This window comes from Podarcis vaucheri, assembly GCF_965113315.1.
Source record: "Podarcis vaucheri genome assembly, chromosome: 16".
Taxonomy (NCBI): Eukaryota; Metazoa; Chordata; class Lepidosauria; order Squamata; family Lacertidae; genus Podarcis; species Podarcis vaucheri.
The window spans coordinates 12,287,899-12,306,833 of NC_138754.1; the positions used below are offsets into that span (position 1 = coordinate 12,287,899).

An 18,935-nucleotide genomic window follows, 5' to 3' on the forward strand; every position below is an offset into this window, starting at 1 on the left:
GTACTTTCAATGATTTTAAATACTTGTGGATCCAGAGGGCACACCTGCCCCCCTGGGCTATGCCAGTGTGTTTTTCCCAGCCTCATCACACAGCACGCAGGAAGACAACAACAGACAAGCAGCTGACTGTCAGGCCGCAATGGCCTTTTTTAATTTGTTCAGTAATAGAGCTCTCTATGAATGTGTATGTGTAGCCGCCTATACACAAATCAGAGGTATTTATAATATGTACACACACATAATTTAATACAAAAAAAGTCCCCAGCTTCTCTTCTCCCCTCCCCCCCCCCGCAACCAGGGCAAGGGAGGCTGCAGCCCCACCTCCCTTCCGTGTGTAGGGGGGGGGGGAGAAGCGAGCCAGAAATGGGGTAGATTTCTTTTTCCTGCAACAAATATACAGTAAAATATATTGCTATGTACACGGCTCTCAGCTACAGGCCATGCAGCCTCCCTCCTTGGTTTAAGTTAGAGCAGGAACAGGGAAGCTGCAGGCCACTGCAAGCGTCGTTGTTGGACTCCAACTCCCACCAGCCCCTGCAGCCAGCGTGGCCCATGGGAGTTCTAGTCCCAACAGCTGGTGGGCCAACGTAGCTTCCCCACCCCCCTGGTTTGGCGGGTTGAAAGGGAATTAAGGAGAGGCGGGGAAGAGGTTTTATTTATTGCTTTGGGTGTAAGATGGGGTTGGCTTAATGGGGGCGCAGGGAGGAACTAGCTGCGTAGCCTCGTAGTGTGAGGGGAGTTGTGGGAGCGGGGTTGATATGAAATCACACCTGAAAAAAAAAGCACAAATTGCCTTTTTAACTATTGCTACAAGGGAATTAAGTGAAAGAACTTTGGATGGAGCGTGAAAGGCCCTGCCTTTCCCCTTCTGCAGAGGAGGAGCGGGGAGGGGGGGCTGGACTCCCACCACTGCAGCCGCACACTCAAACACACCCCTTTCCCCACTTTTTTTAAGGCAGACTCCATGCAAAGCAGAAACGACGTAAGACACAACCTCCTCTCCCCCCCCGCATCATGGGGACCCTCCCCCAAGTTTTTAAATTATTATTATTATTAATATTATTATTATTGCTTATAAGTGATAATGCAACATTCCCAGAGGGAGGGTGGGCCTTTGTGAGGGAAAGAGAAACGGGGGGCGGACTATCGTCCCCTGAGAGACGCCCTAATGAAGAGACTCGGTACTAAGGAGGCAGAAAGGAGGTCAAAAAGAAAAGAAAAGTGTTGTGGGTCTTCCTTCCCATCCACAAATCTCCCTCCTTATTTTTGGAGAGTTGTGGATCTACGGTCTCGACACTCTCACCCTCATTAAGGTGCATTTGGCTGGGCCCAGCCCAGGGGCAAAACCAAGATGGCGTTTGAGTGGTGTAGGAAAGAGGCCGTGAACCTGCTGTCTCTGCTCTCCATCCCGTGCTATCCTGTAGCTGCATCCTGGGGCAAGAACAAACCATTCAACCCCCCCCCCGCACACACACAGACATGCACACACACACACACACCCCTCCCCAACAACTACCCTTCCTCTCCCCTCCTCCATGCCTCGCAAATGCAATATGGCTTCCAGGCTAGAGCTACAGTGGCTAACACCCACCCCCTGCCCTTCCCCAAGTTAATAAATTAAAAATTAAAGTATGGCTTCCAGTGTGAATGTCAAAACTTTCTCTTGTCTCCCTTTCTCCCTGCCCCACGTTGCGGCAGCTCAGCCTCTGACGTCCAGAAGGGCTGGTGGTTTGTGTTTGTTTTTTTTTTTTAACTTCTCTGCCTCCCCCATGGGGTCTGTTCTCTTCAGAAAAGAAAAAAAGTCAGCCTCAGTGCAAAGCAATGGGCAGCTATCACATTTGCATACATTGAAATGCGTTTTTTTAACATGAGGCAGATGAGCGGCAGTTCTGGGAGGGGGGGGTTGTGTGGGAGGGGAAAACCCAAGCCCCGTTCCATTTCTGCACGCGTGCCCCCCCCCAACAATCCCCCATAACCAGTCAGTCTGTACTTTGCTCCCCTCCCCAAATCCTGTCCCCTGCCCTCCCCTCCCGGCCTCCTCCTTCAGTCCATCATTGCTTCCAGCATCTCCAGGAAAAGCTTATGCATGGGGACCTTGCCCTCCAGTTTGAGGCTGTAGAAGTGGTGGAGGACGCGGGTGGCTGTCTGGCGGAGGAGGGGCAGCGTGAGGAGGAGGCGGCCGGCCCGGCGGGGCTCCTCGGGGCGCCTCGACGCTTCGTATTCCAGCAGGGCCTCGTGTAGCACGTCCCGGAGCCGCTGCACAGCTGCCATGTCCTCAATATGCACAGAGTCTGGAGGAAACAGGAAGGGTGGGAAATAGATGCACACAGCAGCGATTAGGACCCCCTAGCTTGATGGGAGAGACTACGGGAGCTTCAGTAGCCGGGAGTGCCTTTTGCCACTCTTGTTTTTTGTTTTTTCCAAAAATCTTATTGATTTTCCAAAAATTTTAAACAAACAAAAAAACAAAAATCTCAACCATATTTAAACCTACTTAGTAATATTGTTAAGTGACTTCCTCGTATCCCCCTGGTTGAATTTCAGTGTATATCATTATTAACGGTTTTCCAAAACCAATATTCTTATAAAATCAACTTGATCACTTAACATCTTCTTTTCTCTCCAATTCGGCATTAAACATATTAATTCATCACACTGCATATTTAAATCCTAAGCCTATCTGGTATTTGCAAGCTTTTCCAATTAATTAAACTTAACAAATTTAACTAAATAATATTTAAATTTCGTCCATTCTTCCTGGTAATCTTCCTCCTTTTGCCTCCCTTGGACAGGGGCAGCCTGGCCATGTTGAATCATGCACTGAGATTTCTGAGGGACACTTTTTAAACCTGTATAGGGATGTTTATAATGTTTGGTGTTTTATTATGTTTCTGTATATGCTGAAAGTCACCCAGAATGACTCAGGAAACCCAGTCAGATGGGTGGGGCTCTAATAATAATAATAATAATAATAATAATAATATTACTATTATTATTATTATACAATGCGCACCTGGCTGGGTTTCCCCAGCCATTCTGTGTGAATCCCAACAGAATATTAAAAACTATAAAACATCTAACATTAAAAACTTCCATAAACAGGGCTGACTTCAGATGTCTTCTGAAAGTTGTGTAGTTGTTTATTTCCTTGACATCTGATGGGGGGGGCGTTCCACGGGGCGGGCGCCACTACCAAGAAGGCCCTCTGCCTGGTTCCCTGTAACCTCACTTCTCGCAGCGAGGGGTCTGCCACAAGGCCCTCGGAGCTGGACATCAGTGTGGGGGGGGGGACACGCTCCTTCAGGTATACTGGGCAGAGGCCTTTTAGGGCTTTAGGCTTTGGGCTAGTCACATTCCCACCTCACAGGGTTGTTGTGAGGAGAATATGGTGAATCTGGGCAGAGCGATGTATGCCACCCTGGAGGAAAGGTAGGATATAAAGGAAACAATAAACATTGTGGGGAAAGCCCCCACCTCACCCGCCTGGCATCTCTCTGCCTGTGAAAGGGACTCACCTGAGTTGGCAAGCGCCAAGGCCTTGAGAAGCACATATTCCTCTCGCTCCAGGCGCAGAGCCCGGTACTTGCGCACAAGCTGAAGGACCACCCCACTGAGCTCCAGGAGCCCCGCCGCCCTTGCCGCCTCCTCGTCCAGAGCAAAGTCCTCCGCGAAGACGATTTCGTCCTCGCAGGGCAACGAACGCCAGGCCACCCCCAGCAGCAAGACCTCCAGCCACACGCTCTGCAGTACAGACATCTGGTCCGCCAAGGACAGCGCCGGAAATCCTGAGCCAGGAAGGACAGAACAGGAAAGAAAAGAAAAGGATGAAGAGGGATTAATTCACAGCTAGCTAGCTGTTTGCAGGGTGGCCTGTGGCGAGCAGAAATTGATTCCAAGCAACCAAGTGTGGGTGCTTAGAAATGATTCGTTGCTTTTTTTGGATGAGGTTTCTGTCAGGTGGATTTATAGCCGGTTGACTGACTGAACCCAAAGAGTACTCATTAATGGTTCCTCATCATCCTGGGGGAAAGTGACAAGCGGGATGCTGCAGGGTTCTGTCCTGGACCCATTGTTGTTCAACATCTTTATAAATGACTTGGATGAAGGAATTGAGGGGAAGCTCATCAAATTTGCAAATGACACCAAATTGGGAAGGGTAGGGGAAAGAATCGTGATTCAAGATGACCTTAGACTAGAGAACTGGGCCAAAACTAACAAAATGAATCTCAAAAGAGACAAATATCAGGTTCTACACTCAGGCAAGAAGAACCAGCAGCACAAATATAAGATGGGGGACACCTGGCTTGCTAGTAGTACATGTGAAAAGGATCTAAGGGTCTTAGTAGACCATAACCTTAACACAAGTCAACAGTGTGATGTAGCAGCAAAAAAGCTAATGCTATTCCAGTCTGCATCAACAGAAATGTAGCTTTCATATCAAGAGAAGCAATAGATCCCTCCCAACTCTACAATTCTATGAATCTATGAATAGAGTGGTACTATTTTGCCTTGATCAGACCACACCTGGAGCACTGTGTCCAGTTTTGGGCACAATTTAAGAAGGATGCTAACAAGCTGGAATGTGTGCAAAGGAGGGCAACCAAGATGATCCAGGGTTTGGAAGCAAAGTCTTATTAGGAACGGTTGAGAACTGGGTATGGTCAGCCTGGATAAGAGGAGACTGAGGGGAGATAGGATAGCCATCTTCAAGTATTTAAAGGGTTGTCACATGGAAGGTGGAGCAAACTTGTCTTCTCCTGCTCCAGAGGGGAGGACTCCAAAAAATGGCTTCGAGCTACAATAAAGGAGTTTCCAACCAGACACCGGGAAGAATTTTCTGATGGCAAGAGCTGTTTGACAGTGGAGCAGTCTTTTTCAGAAAGTGATGGGCTCTCCTTCATAGAAGGTTTCTAGACAGAGGTTGGATGACCATCTGTCATGGATGCTTTAACAGGTAGCTAGGAGTTGCCGTGATAGAGTGGATGGCAGAAAGAGAGAAAGCAATGAGGTGCCCCACGCACCACCACCAACTCTGGATCCCAACGGAGTATTCCTGAGCCTTGTGCCAAGCTCAGCAATGGACCAGAAGTCGTTGTGGGTCTTTGGACAGTGGCAAGGTAATATCTGTGCAACAGCTGGACAGGCATGACTTCGAGCCAACCCTTTTCTCTCACCTGGTATGTTTTTGGCCCAGCCGATGATGACCACGATCTCCCGGTCAGCCAGATCGCACAAAGTGCTCGCTGCTTTGGCGGGACTGTCAGGAAGTGCAGGGTCGGGCATGGCGTACAGCTTCTCAGGCTCCGCCACCAGCAAGTGCGACACCATTGTGTTCATTGGAGCTGCAGGGAGCAGGGGTGGAAGAAAGGATGTTGAGGATCAAAGATGAAAGAAAGAGAAGTGTCAGGAGTAAGCTGTACACTCCAGATTCACAAATCTCCCTTTTTTTGCTTGGGGGAATGTAATAGTTATGAGTTACTCGTGCGTAAGCTGGTGCCTTTCTCGGTTAATTTGCCTTGTTAAACCTTTCTGACTGCACAGCCCCTTCTCATCGTGACTGTCTCAGTCACTGGCAGAATCCGTCAGTGGTCGTTTCTTGAACCTCTTCCAACATAAAAGTTGTTTGACACCCAGTCTCCTCCTCCTCTCACTGCGCGGGAGTCTTCTGCGCAGGGAAGGCGTGGGTAGCGGAGGACCTGGGCTCTCCTCACTGATGTCCAGTGAAGAGTCCTGGAGCCCTCTCTCCAATTCCCCCGTCTGCCCCCCTTTATCCCTGGTGTTGCACTGATTGGCTTCCCCCTCTACTGAGCTGTTTCTCCCCCTGCTGCTGGGTCCTTCGCCAGCATCATCTGGGAGCCTCCCCTTCGCCTCTCGCTCCGATGTCAGTTCCCTGACAGGGAAGTATCCCCAAATTCAGGTAATGCTGGTTGGCAATTAGGCCAGGGACAGGGAGCCGGTGAGCCCCTCAGAAGCTGCTGGACTACAACTCCCATGATCCTTGATCATCGATGATGCTGGCTGGGACTGATGGGAGTTGGAGTCCACTAGAGTCCAGAGGGCCACATGTTCCTCAGCCTTGATCTAATCAGGGAAGTGGGCCAAAGGAGGCCAGGGCCCATTTCTCTCTCTCATCTTTTCTCATTTTGCCATCAATCATAGCTGTACCTGCCAGCCTAAGAGCCACTTTAAACACAAGAAAAATCAAGATGACACAATCCTCCTAGAACTATGGCACTCCAGAATGCACCACACATGTGTGTGTACATGTTTGTGGGTAAAACACATGTCTGAACACTCCCCAAAGATAGAACAGCAACTTCTTCCCTGCTTGTGGGAAGTTAGCCTATTAGGGATCCTGGAATAACTGGTGGTTTTTGCTTTTAGTATTTTTTGTTACAACAATCAACAATAACAAACTTCAACAAAGTATGCAGTAGTGATGTTCTGGTCAAATTACCCACTCTCCCTTTTGAATTTGCATATGAGTTACAACACATTAAAGCACTGACGACTCTGCGGACAGCATAAGCGGGATTTATATTTGTAAACTCCTTAGAAGCCTGTTTAGCAGTAAGTGGCATATAAACAAATAGATAAGCTTTCTCTCGGATGCACCTGTTTTTTAATGTACATTACAAAGGGGAACATTCAATTGAGCAATGTCCTCCCCTCTCATAAGTACAGGCCCAGAGGGCAATACCGCATGTTCTACAAAACGAAAGTGTAGCTGTTAAATCCTGGCCTACGCTCTCTTCTTCTTCCTCCCAGGGTTGTGCCTGCCAGGTTGCCAAGGTAACAAGCGTTGCTCACATTAGAAGCCCTTTCCAAGGGGATAATGGTACCATTGGTGGCTACTTAAGGTTAGGAGGAGAGACTAAGGAAGCCCATCTTCAACAAGGGGGGAAAGGCAGAGCATTTTCTGGTCCAAGCCTATATGAGACACTTGTGGGGAAAGAACCTCAGGCCCAGGAGTGAAATGCGGCCCTCCAAGCCTTTCTATTTGGCCCTCAGAACTCTCTTTGGGCCACACCTCTTCACTGGCTCTGCTTCAAACCCTCCTTAAGTGTTTTGGCCTAGCTGAACAGCATCCTTAAACTCTAGCAATGCCTCTTGCTTTCTTGGAAGAATGGTACAGATAGGTGCTTGTGGAAAACCAACCCGTGGTACAAAGGCAAAATAAATATTCTTTCTGTTGCCCTCTTTTGCTTCTGGACCTGCTCACCGCTGGCATGTGGCCCCCGGAACATCGCCCAGAGGAGAATGTGGCCCCTGGCTTGAAAAAATGTTCTCTGGCTCTAGGGTGGAGACATAGCCCTGGGCCCCTTTATCCCCAAACTCTGGATAAGAGTCTGGGGTTCAGGGGGGCACCTCAGTCCTTTACCTGGTTTCTTGGTGGTCGCCGTAGCAATCTGTGGGGTGACGAATGCACTGGGGTAAGTGGCACCCTCCACCTCAGGCCGGCGCTTGTACTTCTGACGCCCTCCTCGCACCCGGTCGAGACGTACCCCTGGAGAAGACCAAAGCTGATTCAGAACATTTTCAACCTGTGAGGAGCTCGGTCTTCCTCCTGCAATTCCTCTCCCCCCCCCCACAAGCTGTTTCACATGCGCTGTGCACCCTCCCGCCCCGCCAACCTTGGCGCCACGCCCGAGGTTTAGGCCCCGAGGCCCAAAGCCGTACCTTCCTTGAGCATGCCCACGCGCAGGCACTTGGTGAAACGGCAGGCCTGGCAGGCTTTCCGGCGCCGCTTTGTGATCTCACATTCGTTGGTGGCCGGACAGCTATATTCAATGCTGCCTGAGAGAGAAAGGGAAAAGGCCAGAAAGCTTTAAAAAGCTATAGTATAAATAATATACAGTGGTGCCCCACAAGACGAATGCCTCGCAAGACGGAAAACTCGCTAGACGAAAGAGTTTTCCGTTTTGGAGGTGCTTCGCCAAACGAATCTCCTATGGGCTTGCTTCGCAAGACAAAAATGTCTTGCGAGTTCCTGCGGGTTTTTTCCCCTTCCCCCTTTTCTAAGCCACTAAGCCGCTTATCAGCTGATCCGATAAGCTGATAAGCCGCTAAAAGCCGCTAATAGCGCTAATCCGCTAATCCTTCAATGGGCTTGCTTCGCAAGACGAAAAAACCGCTAGACGAAGAGAATCACAGAACGGATTCTTTTCATCTTGCGAGGCACCACTGTATATGCATTTACTCAAAAATATTGTTTATTGCATTTATATCCCCCCCCCCCCAGGGAGCTCAGTGTGGCATATATGGTTCTCCCACTTCTCATTTAATTCCCACAACAACCTTGGGATAGGCGGAAGTGACTGAACCCAAGATCGCCCAGCGAGTTTCCTGGCCGAATGGGGATTTGAACCCTGGTCACCCAAGTCCTAGTCTAACATTCTAACCACTGTACTTCTCGACCCTGACTTTTGACACTTGAGGTGTATATTTTTAGGACCCACCTAATTTCTGTGCGATACTGAAATATTGCGTGTGTGTACATATACACACACACAATATTTCAATATTAATAATGTTTTAATTGTTGTAACCTGCCCTAGGACCTTAGGGTGAAGGTCAGGTTATAAACTGTAGTAGCAGTAATCAGCACTGGCTCTTGCATTTTGTTGAAAGAAAGCATTTTTATATCAAAATGATGTTTGAATTTTAAGTGGAAGCTTCAGTCATGAGTTCTGAGTTTTGGGGTATTTGGGGGTCTCTCGCCCATTAATAGGGCATTTTAAATTCAGATGTTTTGTAAGGACATCTCCTTTTGCCCACACTTTCCTGTCCCTGGTTTTTGTTTTGTTTTGTTTGATTTCATTGGATTTCTGTTTTTAATTTGCTTTTAGAAGCATTTTACACTACTGTTCTACTGTTGCTGGGTTGTTGTTGTTGCTTTATTTTTGTTTTAATAATATTGCTTAATGCCTTAAAGTCATACACCACTTAGAGGGTTTTATTTAAAAAAATAAAATTAAGCAATGCTCCTAAATAAATAAAATAAAAACCTCTGTTCAAAGAAGACAAAAGTTAGTCCACGTTAGTCATACACAGAGTAAATCCACTGATGTGAATGGACGTGACTAACTTAGGGTCATTGCCAGTCAGTGTCAGTGGATAATACTGAGCTAGATAAAGTAATGGCCTGACTTGATAAAAGTAGCTTCCTATGTTCCAAATGCCACATTAGTCAAGTGGAACCTCCAGGTGCAGTAACAGTATACCTCAAATTACTGGTTATGAGGCGGGAGAGGCTACTGCCTTCACAGCCTGTTTGTGGGCCCTTCTTGTGCTTTTATCCATCAGCCCCTATCCAGTGCTACAAAACAGATCAAGGAAGCTGTATCAGTGCAAAGGTTCAGGAATGACACAAGTTCAGGAAGTATTTCTTCATGGAATACATACTTAACTTATGGAATTCCCCCAGCACAAGATGAGGCAACGGCACTGAGCTGAAATGGCTCTTTTCTTAAATGCCGTAAGTTCATGGAGGAAGAGAAGTCTATTGGGGAAAGTGTGTGGCTCAGTCGTAGAGCATGAGACGCTTCATGCTCAACGTTTTGCCCAGTGTTGGGTTCAAGCCCAATGTTGGGCAAAACATTCCTGCATTGCAGGGGATAGGACTAAGTGATTTTCATGGTGCCTTCCAACTCTATGATTCTAGGACATCCAGAGAGAGAGAGAGAGTCTGTCTAAGGCCACATTCATACCATACATTTAAAGCAGCATTGTACCATGCTAAGCAACCACGTCTTCCCCTAGAGAATTCTGGGAGCTGTAGTTTCTTAAGAGTGCTGAGAACTGTTAGGAGGAGGCCCCTATTCCTCTCATAGATAAACGTTTCTGATGATTGTTAAGTAATCAATCCCTCTTCCTAGGGAACTCTGGGAATTGTAGCTTTGCGAGGGGAATAGGGGTCTCCTAACAACTCTCAGCATCCTCAACAAACTAAGGCTCCCAGAATTCTCTGGGGGAAACCATGTCTGTTTAAAGAGGTATCACAGTGCTTTTAGTGTACAGTGCAAACGTGTCCAAACATGGTGGGGAATCCCTGAAGAACAGCCAGGACCAAAATAAGAAGTTCATAACATGAAAGGAGCCCTGCTCGATTAGGCCAAAGGCCTATCCAATCTCAGCATTCTGTTCTCACGGTAGCCAACCAGATGCCTATGGGAAGACCACAGGCAGGACATGGAAGCAACAGCAATCTCCCCACTGGTATTCAAAAGGTAGGCTGCCTCTGATTCCAGAGGTAGTCTAGAGCAGTGTTTCCCGAACTGGGGTCTCCAGCACTACAACTCCCATGATCCCTAGCTAGCAGAGCCAGTGGTCAGGGATGATGGGAATTGTAGTCCAAAACCAGCTGCAGGCCCAAGTTTGGGAAACACTGGTCTTTCCCCAAGACTTTTGTCTCTCCACACTGTGCCACATTTTATGCACCTCTACTAAGTCCTCGCTTATTCTAAACTCACAAAGCCTCAAATACTGGAGCCTTTCCTCACAAGCCCACCCAGGGATGGCTGTGGGCAGAATTCCTGCATTGCACGGGGTTAGTCCCTTCCAACTTTACCATTCTATGATTCTAAGGGAGTTACTTCACCCCCTCGTTCAGTTCTTTTTCTTAACCTTTTCCAGCTCTACAAGATCCCTTTTTGAGGCATGGAAGCCAGTACCGTACATAGTATTTTAAGTGCGTACTGCACCATAATTTGCATAAAGACATAATCTTGGCAGTGTTTTTCCCCCAGCCCCCTTTTCAAACCATTTCCTAAGGATTCCCAACATGGAATTCACATTTTTCACAGCTGCTGCACACTTGATCGCAGCAATTTAATTATAGTACTTCTTACAGACCAACTTGGTAAAATGCATCCTATAGGTTGGTGCTGTTTGCCACAGCAGCTAGGAATTTACATTCAAAAGGTGGGGGGGGGGGTTAGGAGGGGGGTTATGGGAGACCTTTTAATGATTTTAACGAAGTGATGTGCTGATGCCGGATGCTGTAAATGTCAATTAAACTCTGTTAATGGAGAAAACTATGTGTGAGCAAGAAGCGAGGGTGTTTGCTTTTGCAAAGCCCTTTCATAATGCGCAATAAAGTTCATTCATACTCAGACTTCCTACAGTTTTATTAATCTCCACAAGTAAAAGGGACTTCTTTCTCCACCCCCTCCCCAAGTAAGCTGAACATTTAGGAAAGAGACCTAGAATATCCCTGAACAGCACAGCCCAACCCCTCACCATGGCACCAGCCCTGTTAACATCTATTCACCGTGATAGCTAAATAGAACCTCACTTTTAAGAGACAGTCTACCAGAGGGGCAACAAGCGTCTCAGAAAGGTCTATCTGTCATCGGAACAACAGGATGTGAGACTAGATCAGGGGTGGGGAACTACAACTGGACTACAACTCCCATCATCCTTGACCACTGATGACGCTCACTGGGACTGATGGGAGTTGTAGTCCATCACCACCTGGAGGTCCAAAGGTTCCCCAGATGACCTGATCCAGCAGGGCCTTTTTCTTCTTAGGAACATCAGAAACCGCTTTATAGCAAGTCAGTCCATTGGTCCATCTAGCTCAGTACTGTCTACCCAGACTGGCAGCTGCTCTCCCAGGTTTCTGGTAGGGGGTATTCCCAGCCTGACCCAGAGATGCTGGGAATTGAAACCTTCTGCATGCACAGCAGATGCTCTCTCACTGCCCTTCCTCAAACAAAGACCCCTTTCCTTCCCTAACAGCTTTAGGGGAACCCCAGACTTCTCTTGCAGCGCCCAGGCAAGGGTGGCCTACCTTGGATAGTCCTCTTGAAGAAGGCCTTGCAGGCTTCGCAGGAGGCCACGCCATAGTGGTACCCTGAGGCAACGTCCCCGCACACCAAGCACAGCCGCTTGGGCATGGCACTCAGCATGTACTTCCCCCGCCCCGGGGGCTCGTCTGGGTCGTCATCATGGCGTCGCCGGGAGGCCCCCGTCCCGGCAGGCAGCGCCGCAGCAGTCTCGAGCTCTTGTGGGGCCCCGCTGGCGCTGGTGTCGGAAGACCCACTGGGGCTGTGCTGGGCAAGGCTGTCTGGGGAGGCCGGCTCCGTTTTGATGAAAAACTCTGCCCGGCGTTCCCGGGATGACATGGCTGGAGAGGGCTGCAGGAAAGAGGACACAGATGGGGAGCGTCAGAGAAGAGCGGCCACGACATACCAAAAAACCTGAAACAGCAGGAATGTTGGAAAATATTTCCCCTTCCTAGGCCACATTCACAACACTATTGACGCCACTTTAAAGAGTCATGGCTTCCCCCCACAGAATTATGGGAGGTGCAGTTTGTTAAGGGTGCTGAGAGTTGTCCGGAAACCCCTATTCCCCCCCCCCAAAAAAAAAACTACAACGGCTGGAGCTCCCTGGGAAGAAAGATTGACTGATAAATCACTCTGTGCACCTTTAATTCCTAAGGTGCTTTGGGGAAAAGTCACGACTTTACTGAGTGCTTTAAATGTGTAGTGTACATGTAGATCGAGTATCTTAAAAACTGACAGAGTTGCACAGGTTAAGTCCATTTTCTAAAAAAATGGATGGGAGCCCTTCGGTTTGATAAAACTTGAAGGTGGTATTCAAAGGCAGATCTTTAAAATAATGACGATTAATCCGTTTCTCACTCAGAAGGGACCACAATCACAAACAGAATTCGGCGGCCGGGCTGTAACAAAGAGCAGAGAGCCACAGTCCGCCATCCCAAATCCTGCCCTGTCACTTGGATGTGCGTCACAAACCCACCACCCAATCAGGGACCAGCATGGAATTTGGGGGGCTAGGCCAAGTTAGTCAACTAGGGGGAAGAATCTGACGACAAATCAATCAGAAGAACCGAGTCAGGGCGTGGGGTGGGGGACAACAACCCCAGTACAGTGGTACCTCGGGTTACATACGCTTCAGGTTACAGACTCCGCTAACCCAGTAATAGTGCTTCAGGTTAAGAACTTTGCTTCAGGATGAGAACAGGAATCGTGCTCTGGCGGCGCAGCGGCAGCAGGAGGCCCCATTAGCTAAAGTGGTCCTTCAGGTTAAGAATAGTTTCAGGCTATGTACGGACCTCCGGAACGAATTAAGTACTTAACCCGAGGTACCACTATAATTTCATCAACCTGAGTTTAGGGGGCCTCCAGTTCCGCTGCTCAATCTGGGGAGCTGCCCCCCACTGAAGGAAGTGATAGCATATACCCCAATTCTACATTCAACTCCGTTAATGGAGACATAGCAAGGAAGAGCTTTTGGGATGGCCAACCGTGGCTTAATTCAGACAGGCCAAGAGACTCTCTTCAAAATTTACTGCCTTTTTGGCAGCGTCCTATGTGTGGGAATGCGGGGGGAGAGTGTTCCTCACTCCATGAAGGCCCTGCTATGTAGGCCTCCCCCGCCCCTTAATCTCATCAAGCTACACACTGTCCACCCCACAGCTGCTGGCCTGGGATCCAGCATCCCGCCGGAAGAATGGAGTGGCCTCAAGGTCACTCCAGGGAGATACAATCAGGCACCCAGGCAGGGCTGGCAATGGCATCAAAAGGCAGTGCACTCTCGCTGCCTCTGGTCCGGTCCTGTCCTGTCCCTGACCGCCTCTTTGGAGAACAGCAACATTCTGGGGCTTTGAGAGTTAAATGTAAACACGCAGAGGACAGGAATAGCCGCTTGGCTCAGCAACCTGACATCTCTTCTCTCCCCCCTCCCTGCCCCTGCAACTTCAATGCAACAAAGATTAACCCTCCCACACACGAATTGTGCCCCCTCCCATCTCCTGCACTCCTTAGGTTAAGGCTCTCTGCGCCCCCCCACCTCTTCTGGACACTGGATTGTTGAGGTTTCCTTCCATAACCAGCCAAGATTTCATACTGATGTCCTGGCTACAAATTGGGAGGTGGTGGTGTTGTGTCTCGCTGCCCTCCTCCTTCTGAGTTTGGAGAAGGGGCAAAAGTGACCGCAGAGAGCCGTTTTTAAATACCCCTCCTCAAAGCAACTAGGCCTGCAGTGCGGGGTCGCGGGGAGGAAATGCAAAGATGACTTTTAAATTGTACTGCTTTCACATTTCAATGTTTGCGGCCCTGGGCTAATTGGGACGAAGGGCGGGATACAGATTCCATAAACAAACACATAAAATTGTTAGAAATATTACTAATAATAAGCACCTGCGGTTCATTACCTAGCATTATTCATGTGTTCTGAGCGGTGCCCTGAGCGAAAGAGAAAGACCAGTAATCACCCTAGGACAGCGTCTTTAACTCCAGGCACGCAAGACACCTCTTAGCGCACACTCTGCCCCCGCACCCCTAAGTGACACCCCCTCTGTGTCTCTGTTAAGAGGTTTACCCTCCCCACTTTTGCCAGGCCAGTCAAAGGACCTTTGTCCTCTGTGGATCAGTGTATCATCCCTTACCCAATCGGGGACAAGAGTGGAGTTTATGCAAGAGGAGGAGGGGAGCAGCATGGGCCAGAGAGAGGGGGCTAGGAGACATTGCCCAACTTTCTCCCAACCCCCCCAGTAAGCAGAAGCCATTCAGAAAAGTCCATGTACACATCGGCCACAGACTTTCGATCGTTCTCAGGACTCCATAAAGCAGGAGACTTTGTGAAATCAGGGCAGCTGTCTGAAGCTCCCGGACACCTCTGCACACCACCTCTCTGCAGCTGAACAATCTGTGGTCATATTTTCTTGGGCTCCATGTGGAAAGCCTGTGTGCCCATGACCTTTGACCCTTCTGCAGTTCACTTCTGTCACTCTCCCCCCCACACCCCACTTACTACGGGCCGCAGCGCCCCCTAGTGGCCGAGCGGTGAGGCCAGCTGGGCAAAAGAGACAGGGCACTCTCATGTCTGAGCCCTCTCCCGTTCACACGTGCCCAGGCGCGCATGAGTTTGCTATGCACATGGCTGCGAAAAGGTTTCCCCGACCAGGCAGCTGCAGGGGGTATATGCAGACCGTGTCTGTACACACAAGGGAGACTTCTCCACTCATCTGGGCGCAGCACTTCAACATCTCCATGTGAGCACATCAGTGCGCCCTCCTTGTACATGCGCAAGCATTTCTCTTTCTCTTCCCATGCCCTTGCACCTAGGCAAGCAGGCCTACCCAGGTGCCTACGTGGGACCCACCTACACCTGCACAACACACCATATCCGCACTATGTGACCTTAAATCATGTCCCTCACCCCCCGCCGGCTGCGCCATGCCCCACACTGCTTGTCCCCAGGTCTGCGCACTCTGCTGCAGGAGCACGACTCTGCCTGGCAGCCTCAACAGAGACATCCACACGAGCACTTTCGTGCCCCTGATCTGTGCCCACACATTTCTCCATTCCTCCCCCACACATGATTTTTGCCCTCTGCCACACTAACAGAGGCACCGCAATAGACGTGTGTACACCCGTAGTACACCGATATCTATTTGCATGTGAGTGAGTTCTGGCGCACTTGGGGGCGCCGGAGCGTCTACTGACGCGCGTCTGCCCCCGAGTGGGGGGCACCGTGGTGTGTGTGTCCCGCCCCCCCCCCCACTTCCAGAACCCTGCCTGCCCCCGCCCCCTGTTTTCTGGATCGGGCGCTCTCTTTCCCTGCAAGGCAACCAACCTCCCACAACGAAAGCGCCGGTCACATGGAGCCGGTTTGGAGAAGGGGGCTGGGATTGGGGGGGGGCGCGATCGTCAGAATACTCCCCGCTTCTTCCTCCTCCTCCTCCTCCTCCTCACGATCGCACTGACCTTGGTAGCAGCCAAGGGCTGGGAGCTGCAGGAAGCGCTGGCGGCGGCGGCGGGGTCCTAGTAGCTGTGTCCGAGCGGGGCGGCTCAGTGGCCCCGCGCGCCGGGGACCGGCCGGGCCATGGGCTGGGGCTGCGCGCTCGCTCCTCGCTCCGGCTGTAGGACACAAAAGGACATCGCAACCCACTTCCTACTCGGCTTCCTCCAGCTGGTGGGGGCGGGGCCTGGAGATGAATATGCAGAGCAGAGGGGCGGGGACAACGCGGTCCCCCCCCCCCAACCTCTCCAAGGCGCTTGCTGCGCTCTTCTCAACAACGCGCGCCGGCAACGTGGCGCCCGGAGAGGAGCAGTAGCAGCAGCAGGAGGAGGAGGACTCGGGCCGGGCGAGGGAAAGGTCGTCTCTTGCCCAACGCCCCCCGCGTGGTTGGGGGGGGGCAACCAGCCCGATCGCGGGTGGGGGAGACTTGGGTGTGCGCGCGTCCCGCTCTCTCCCCGCAGCCCCGCTTCTCAAGGTCACCCGGGAAATGGAGAAGGAGAAGGAGCTCCGTGGAGCCTCCACTGCCAGGGGCAGTCTACCTACGGGTGGGACAAGCAAGGAGGAGGGGACAAAAGATAAAGAGAGCTTTCCGCAGGCAGGTGGATGGCCCACCGGCCAAGCTTGAGCCAGGCACCGCGCCCGCATTCGGTTCTTCTGGCCGTGGCAGCCAGAGTGCGGTTGACCTCCGCACGGTTTGCAGAAGCGAGTGGAGCATGTGAGATCCTGGCAGCGAAAACAGAAACAGAGTTTTGTGGTACCTTAAGGCTTAACAAATGTGCCATCCGCAACCTTCCCCAACCTATCGAGCTACAAATGGCATCATCTTAGCCAGCACCACTTCATTTAATTTATTATCATTATTAGTAGTAGTAGTAGTATTAGTTTTATGTAGTTATAAATTATATTTTTTTACAATTATTTGTTACAAGTGGGTTCTGCAACAAAATGTTGCAGCGTGGAGTGCTTCTGGTCTTGGCACCTGCAAGCTTGCCAGCTATGCCCTTTCCCAGAAAACTCCATTTCATTCCCCCATCTGCTTCCACATCGCAACTAGCATTTTGTGCTCACTGAGCATGCTCAGTCCTTGAGCTGAGTGTGAGTGTGAGTTCCCCTTAGGATTCCTCCCCCTTTAAAGTTTTTTTTGACCAGTAAGCCCACAACATACATACATTTTTCTTACGCAAACACAACCTTACATGGGCGTCAAACAAACAAACAGATAGGAAAGACAAGGGAGAAAGCAAAATAGGCAGTAGAAAAAACGTCAGGAGGAGGCAGGAGAGCAGGAAACAACGGGTAGTAATCCCATCAGCCATTGCACTGACCCTGGGAGAGTGTTTGGGCATCAGAGAGTTGGAGACTGAGAGAGGGCCTAGCAAGAGCATGGAGAGCAAGCAGAAGGTGATCTTAGCCCTCCTGGCTTTATGTGTTTTTGCACTTGTGGGCTTACTGTATTTGCAAATCTTGAGGCTCCCCATAGCCTCTTCATGCTCCCCATAGCCTCTTCATGCCTTCCTCTTTTGCATGGAGAGTTCTATTTTAGCGGCATGACCCTTAAGAATGAGAGCTAGACCATAAAGAAGGCTGATCACCAAAGAATTGATGCTTTTGAATTATGGTGCTGGCGGAGACTCTTGAGAGTCCCATGGACTGCAAGAAGATCAAACTTCTCCATTCTGAAGGAAATCAGCCCTGAGTGCTCACTGGAAGGACAGATCCTGAAGCTGAAGCTTCAATACTTTGGCCACCTCATGAGAAGAGAAGACTCCCTGGAAAAGACCCTGATGCTGGGAAAGATGGAGGGCACAAGGAGAAGGGGACGACAGAGGACGAGATGGTTAGAGAGTATTCTTGAAGCTACAAACATGAGTCTGACCAAACTGCGGGAGGCAGCGGAAGACAGGAGTGCCTGGCGTGCTCTGGTCCAGGGGGTCACGAGGAGTCGGACACGACTAAACAACTAAACAACAAAAGATAGGGTTATTATTAATGTTAACAACACAAGCTTGAAAGCTTGCCACTACCCAGGGCCGTCTTTAGCAGATGCGGTGCTGGGGTGCAAATATCCGCCCATTTCCCCCTAAATTACCATGGATAGTGGGGGGGGGGGAGCTGCGCACTGCCAGCAATGGGGGACCCCCTGCAACTCTCCCCCATGCTGCTGTGGGACAGCAATCCCCACAGAGGCTTGGGAGGCAAGCTGCATGCCTGCCACCCATATGGTTGACGGGGCGCAGCTGGCGGGCGTGCAGGGAAAGGGGAAGCCGCCGGCAAAGTTGCGCAGCTCCCCCACTCGCTGGGGCGCCCCTGAGATGCTGGAGCCCTGGTGCAACACACCACTAAGCCCCATAGGAAAGACAGCTCTGCCACTGCCATAACAAGACATAAAAGTAAGTGAAACTATGGCTTAGCGCAAGCAAGTCGGCTATGGTTTGGCTTAGCGTTATTTTCCCAGACAAACCACAAACAATAAGACACAGAGCAAACCTTTGGCTACAAATCATGGGAATCCAACCTCTGTTTAAAAACTTATGGAGCCACCTTTGTCAATGAAGAACCTCCTCAAGAGTTCTCACAAATTGATTAGTCTTCAGGAGCAAGTTGTTCAAATCAATATGTCACCCTGCAGAGGAGGATCATAATATTTGGAACCATATCATAGTGAGTGTGAGAAAGGGGGGGAGGGAGAGAGGAAGAATTATTAGCCCAAGGCCACTGAGCCCGTTCATAACTGAGTGGGGATTCGAACCCTGGTCTCCCAGGTCCTAGCCCAACACACTAACCACTACACCACACTGGTTCTAGGCTGCCTTTCAAGACATTGCCCTCTCATAAGTTTTATAAGTCCATGCTCATATCAAATTCATTTTGAACAGCTGAAAAAAAGAACGACTTAATTAAAACTAGCCATTTAAAACCAGCAGCGATACGTGCTGTTAGAAAAGGTCGGCTGAGCCCAGCGTTTAAATTACAAGCACCAGGGGAATAAATGGGTTTTAAACAGGCCTTGAAAACCATCAATAAGGCGATCAAATGTAAGACTGGGGGCCTTACAACATCTCCCTCTTTGCATCCGTGAAATGTTGCAAGGTGCGATACTAGGGCTCTCCAGCTCTCTGATCCTCTAGGGTTGCTGGATCAGACCAAGAGCCCATCTAGTC

At 50.0% G+C, this 18,935-nt stretch overlaps 1 protein-coding gene across 1 annotated transcript; it reads right to left on the reverse strand.

Moving 5' to 3' along the window:
• Nucleotides 1-123: 123 nt before the first annotated feature.
• ESRRA (estrogen related receptor alpha) lies at nt 124-15,915 on the reverse strand. Its single transcript, XM_082202377.1, has 7 exons — nt 15,741-15,915; nt 11,795-12,140; nt 7,681-7,797; nt 7,382-7,507; nt 5,175-5,342; nt 3,516-3,785; nt 124-2,291 (listed from the first exon to the last, which is right to left on the reverse strand). The coding sequence occupies exons 2-7, from the start codon at nt 12,126-12,128 to the stop codon at nt 2,044-2,046; spliced, it is 1,263 nt and encodes a 420-aa protein (XP_082058503.1). The 5' UTR covers nt 12,129-12,140; nt 15,741-15,915; the 3' UTR covers nt 124-2,043.
• Between the last annotated feature and the right edge of the window lie 3,020 nt (nt 15,916-18,935).

Excerpts from the sequence above, each read along its gene's own strand:
- ESRRA (XM_082202377.1), bottom strand. The coding sequence starts at position 12,128 with ATGTCATCCCGGGAACGCCGGGCAGAGTTTTTCATCAAAACGGAGCCG. Across the intron at positions 7,798-11,794 it reads CTTCAAGAGGACTATCCAAG|GCAGCATTGAATATAGCTGT; the intron begins GTAGGCCACCCT and ends TTTCTCTCTCAG. Across the intron at positions 7,508-7,680 it reads CGTGGGCATGCTCAAGGAAG|GGGTACGTCTCGACCGGGTG; the intron begins GTACGGCTTTGG and ends GGTCTTCTCCAG.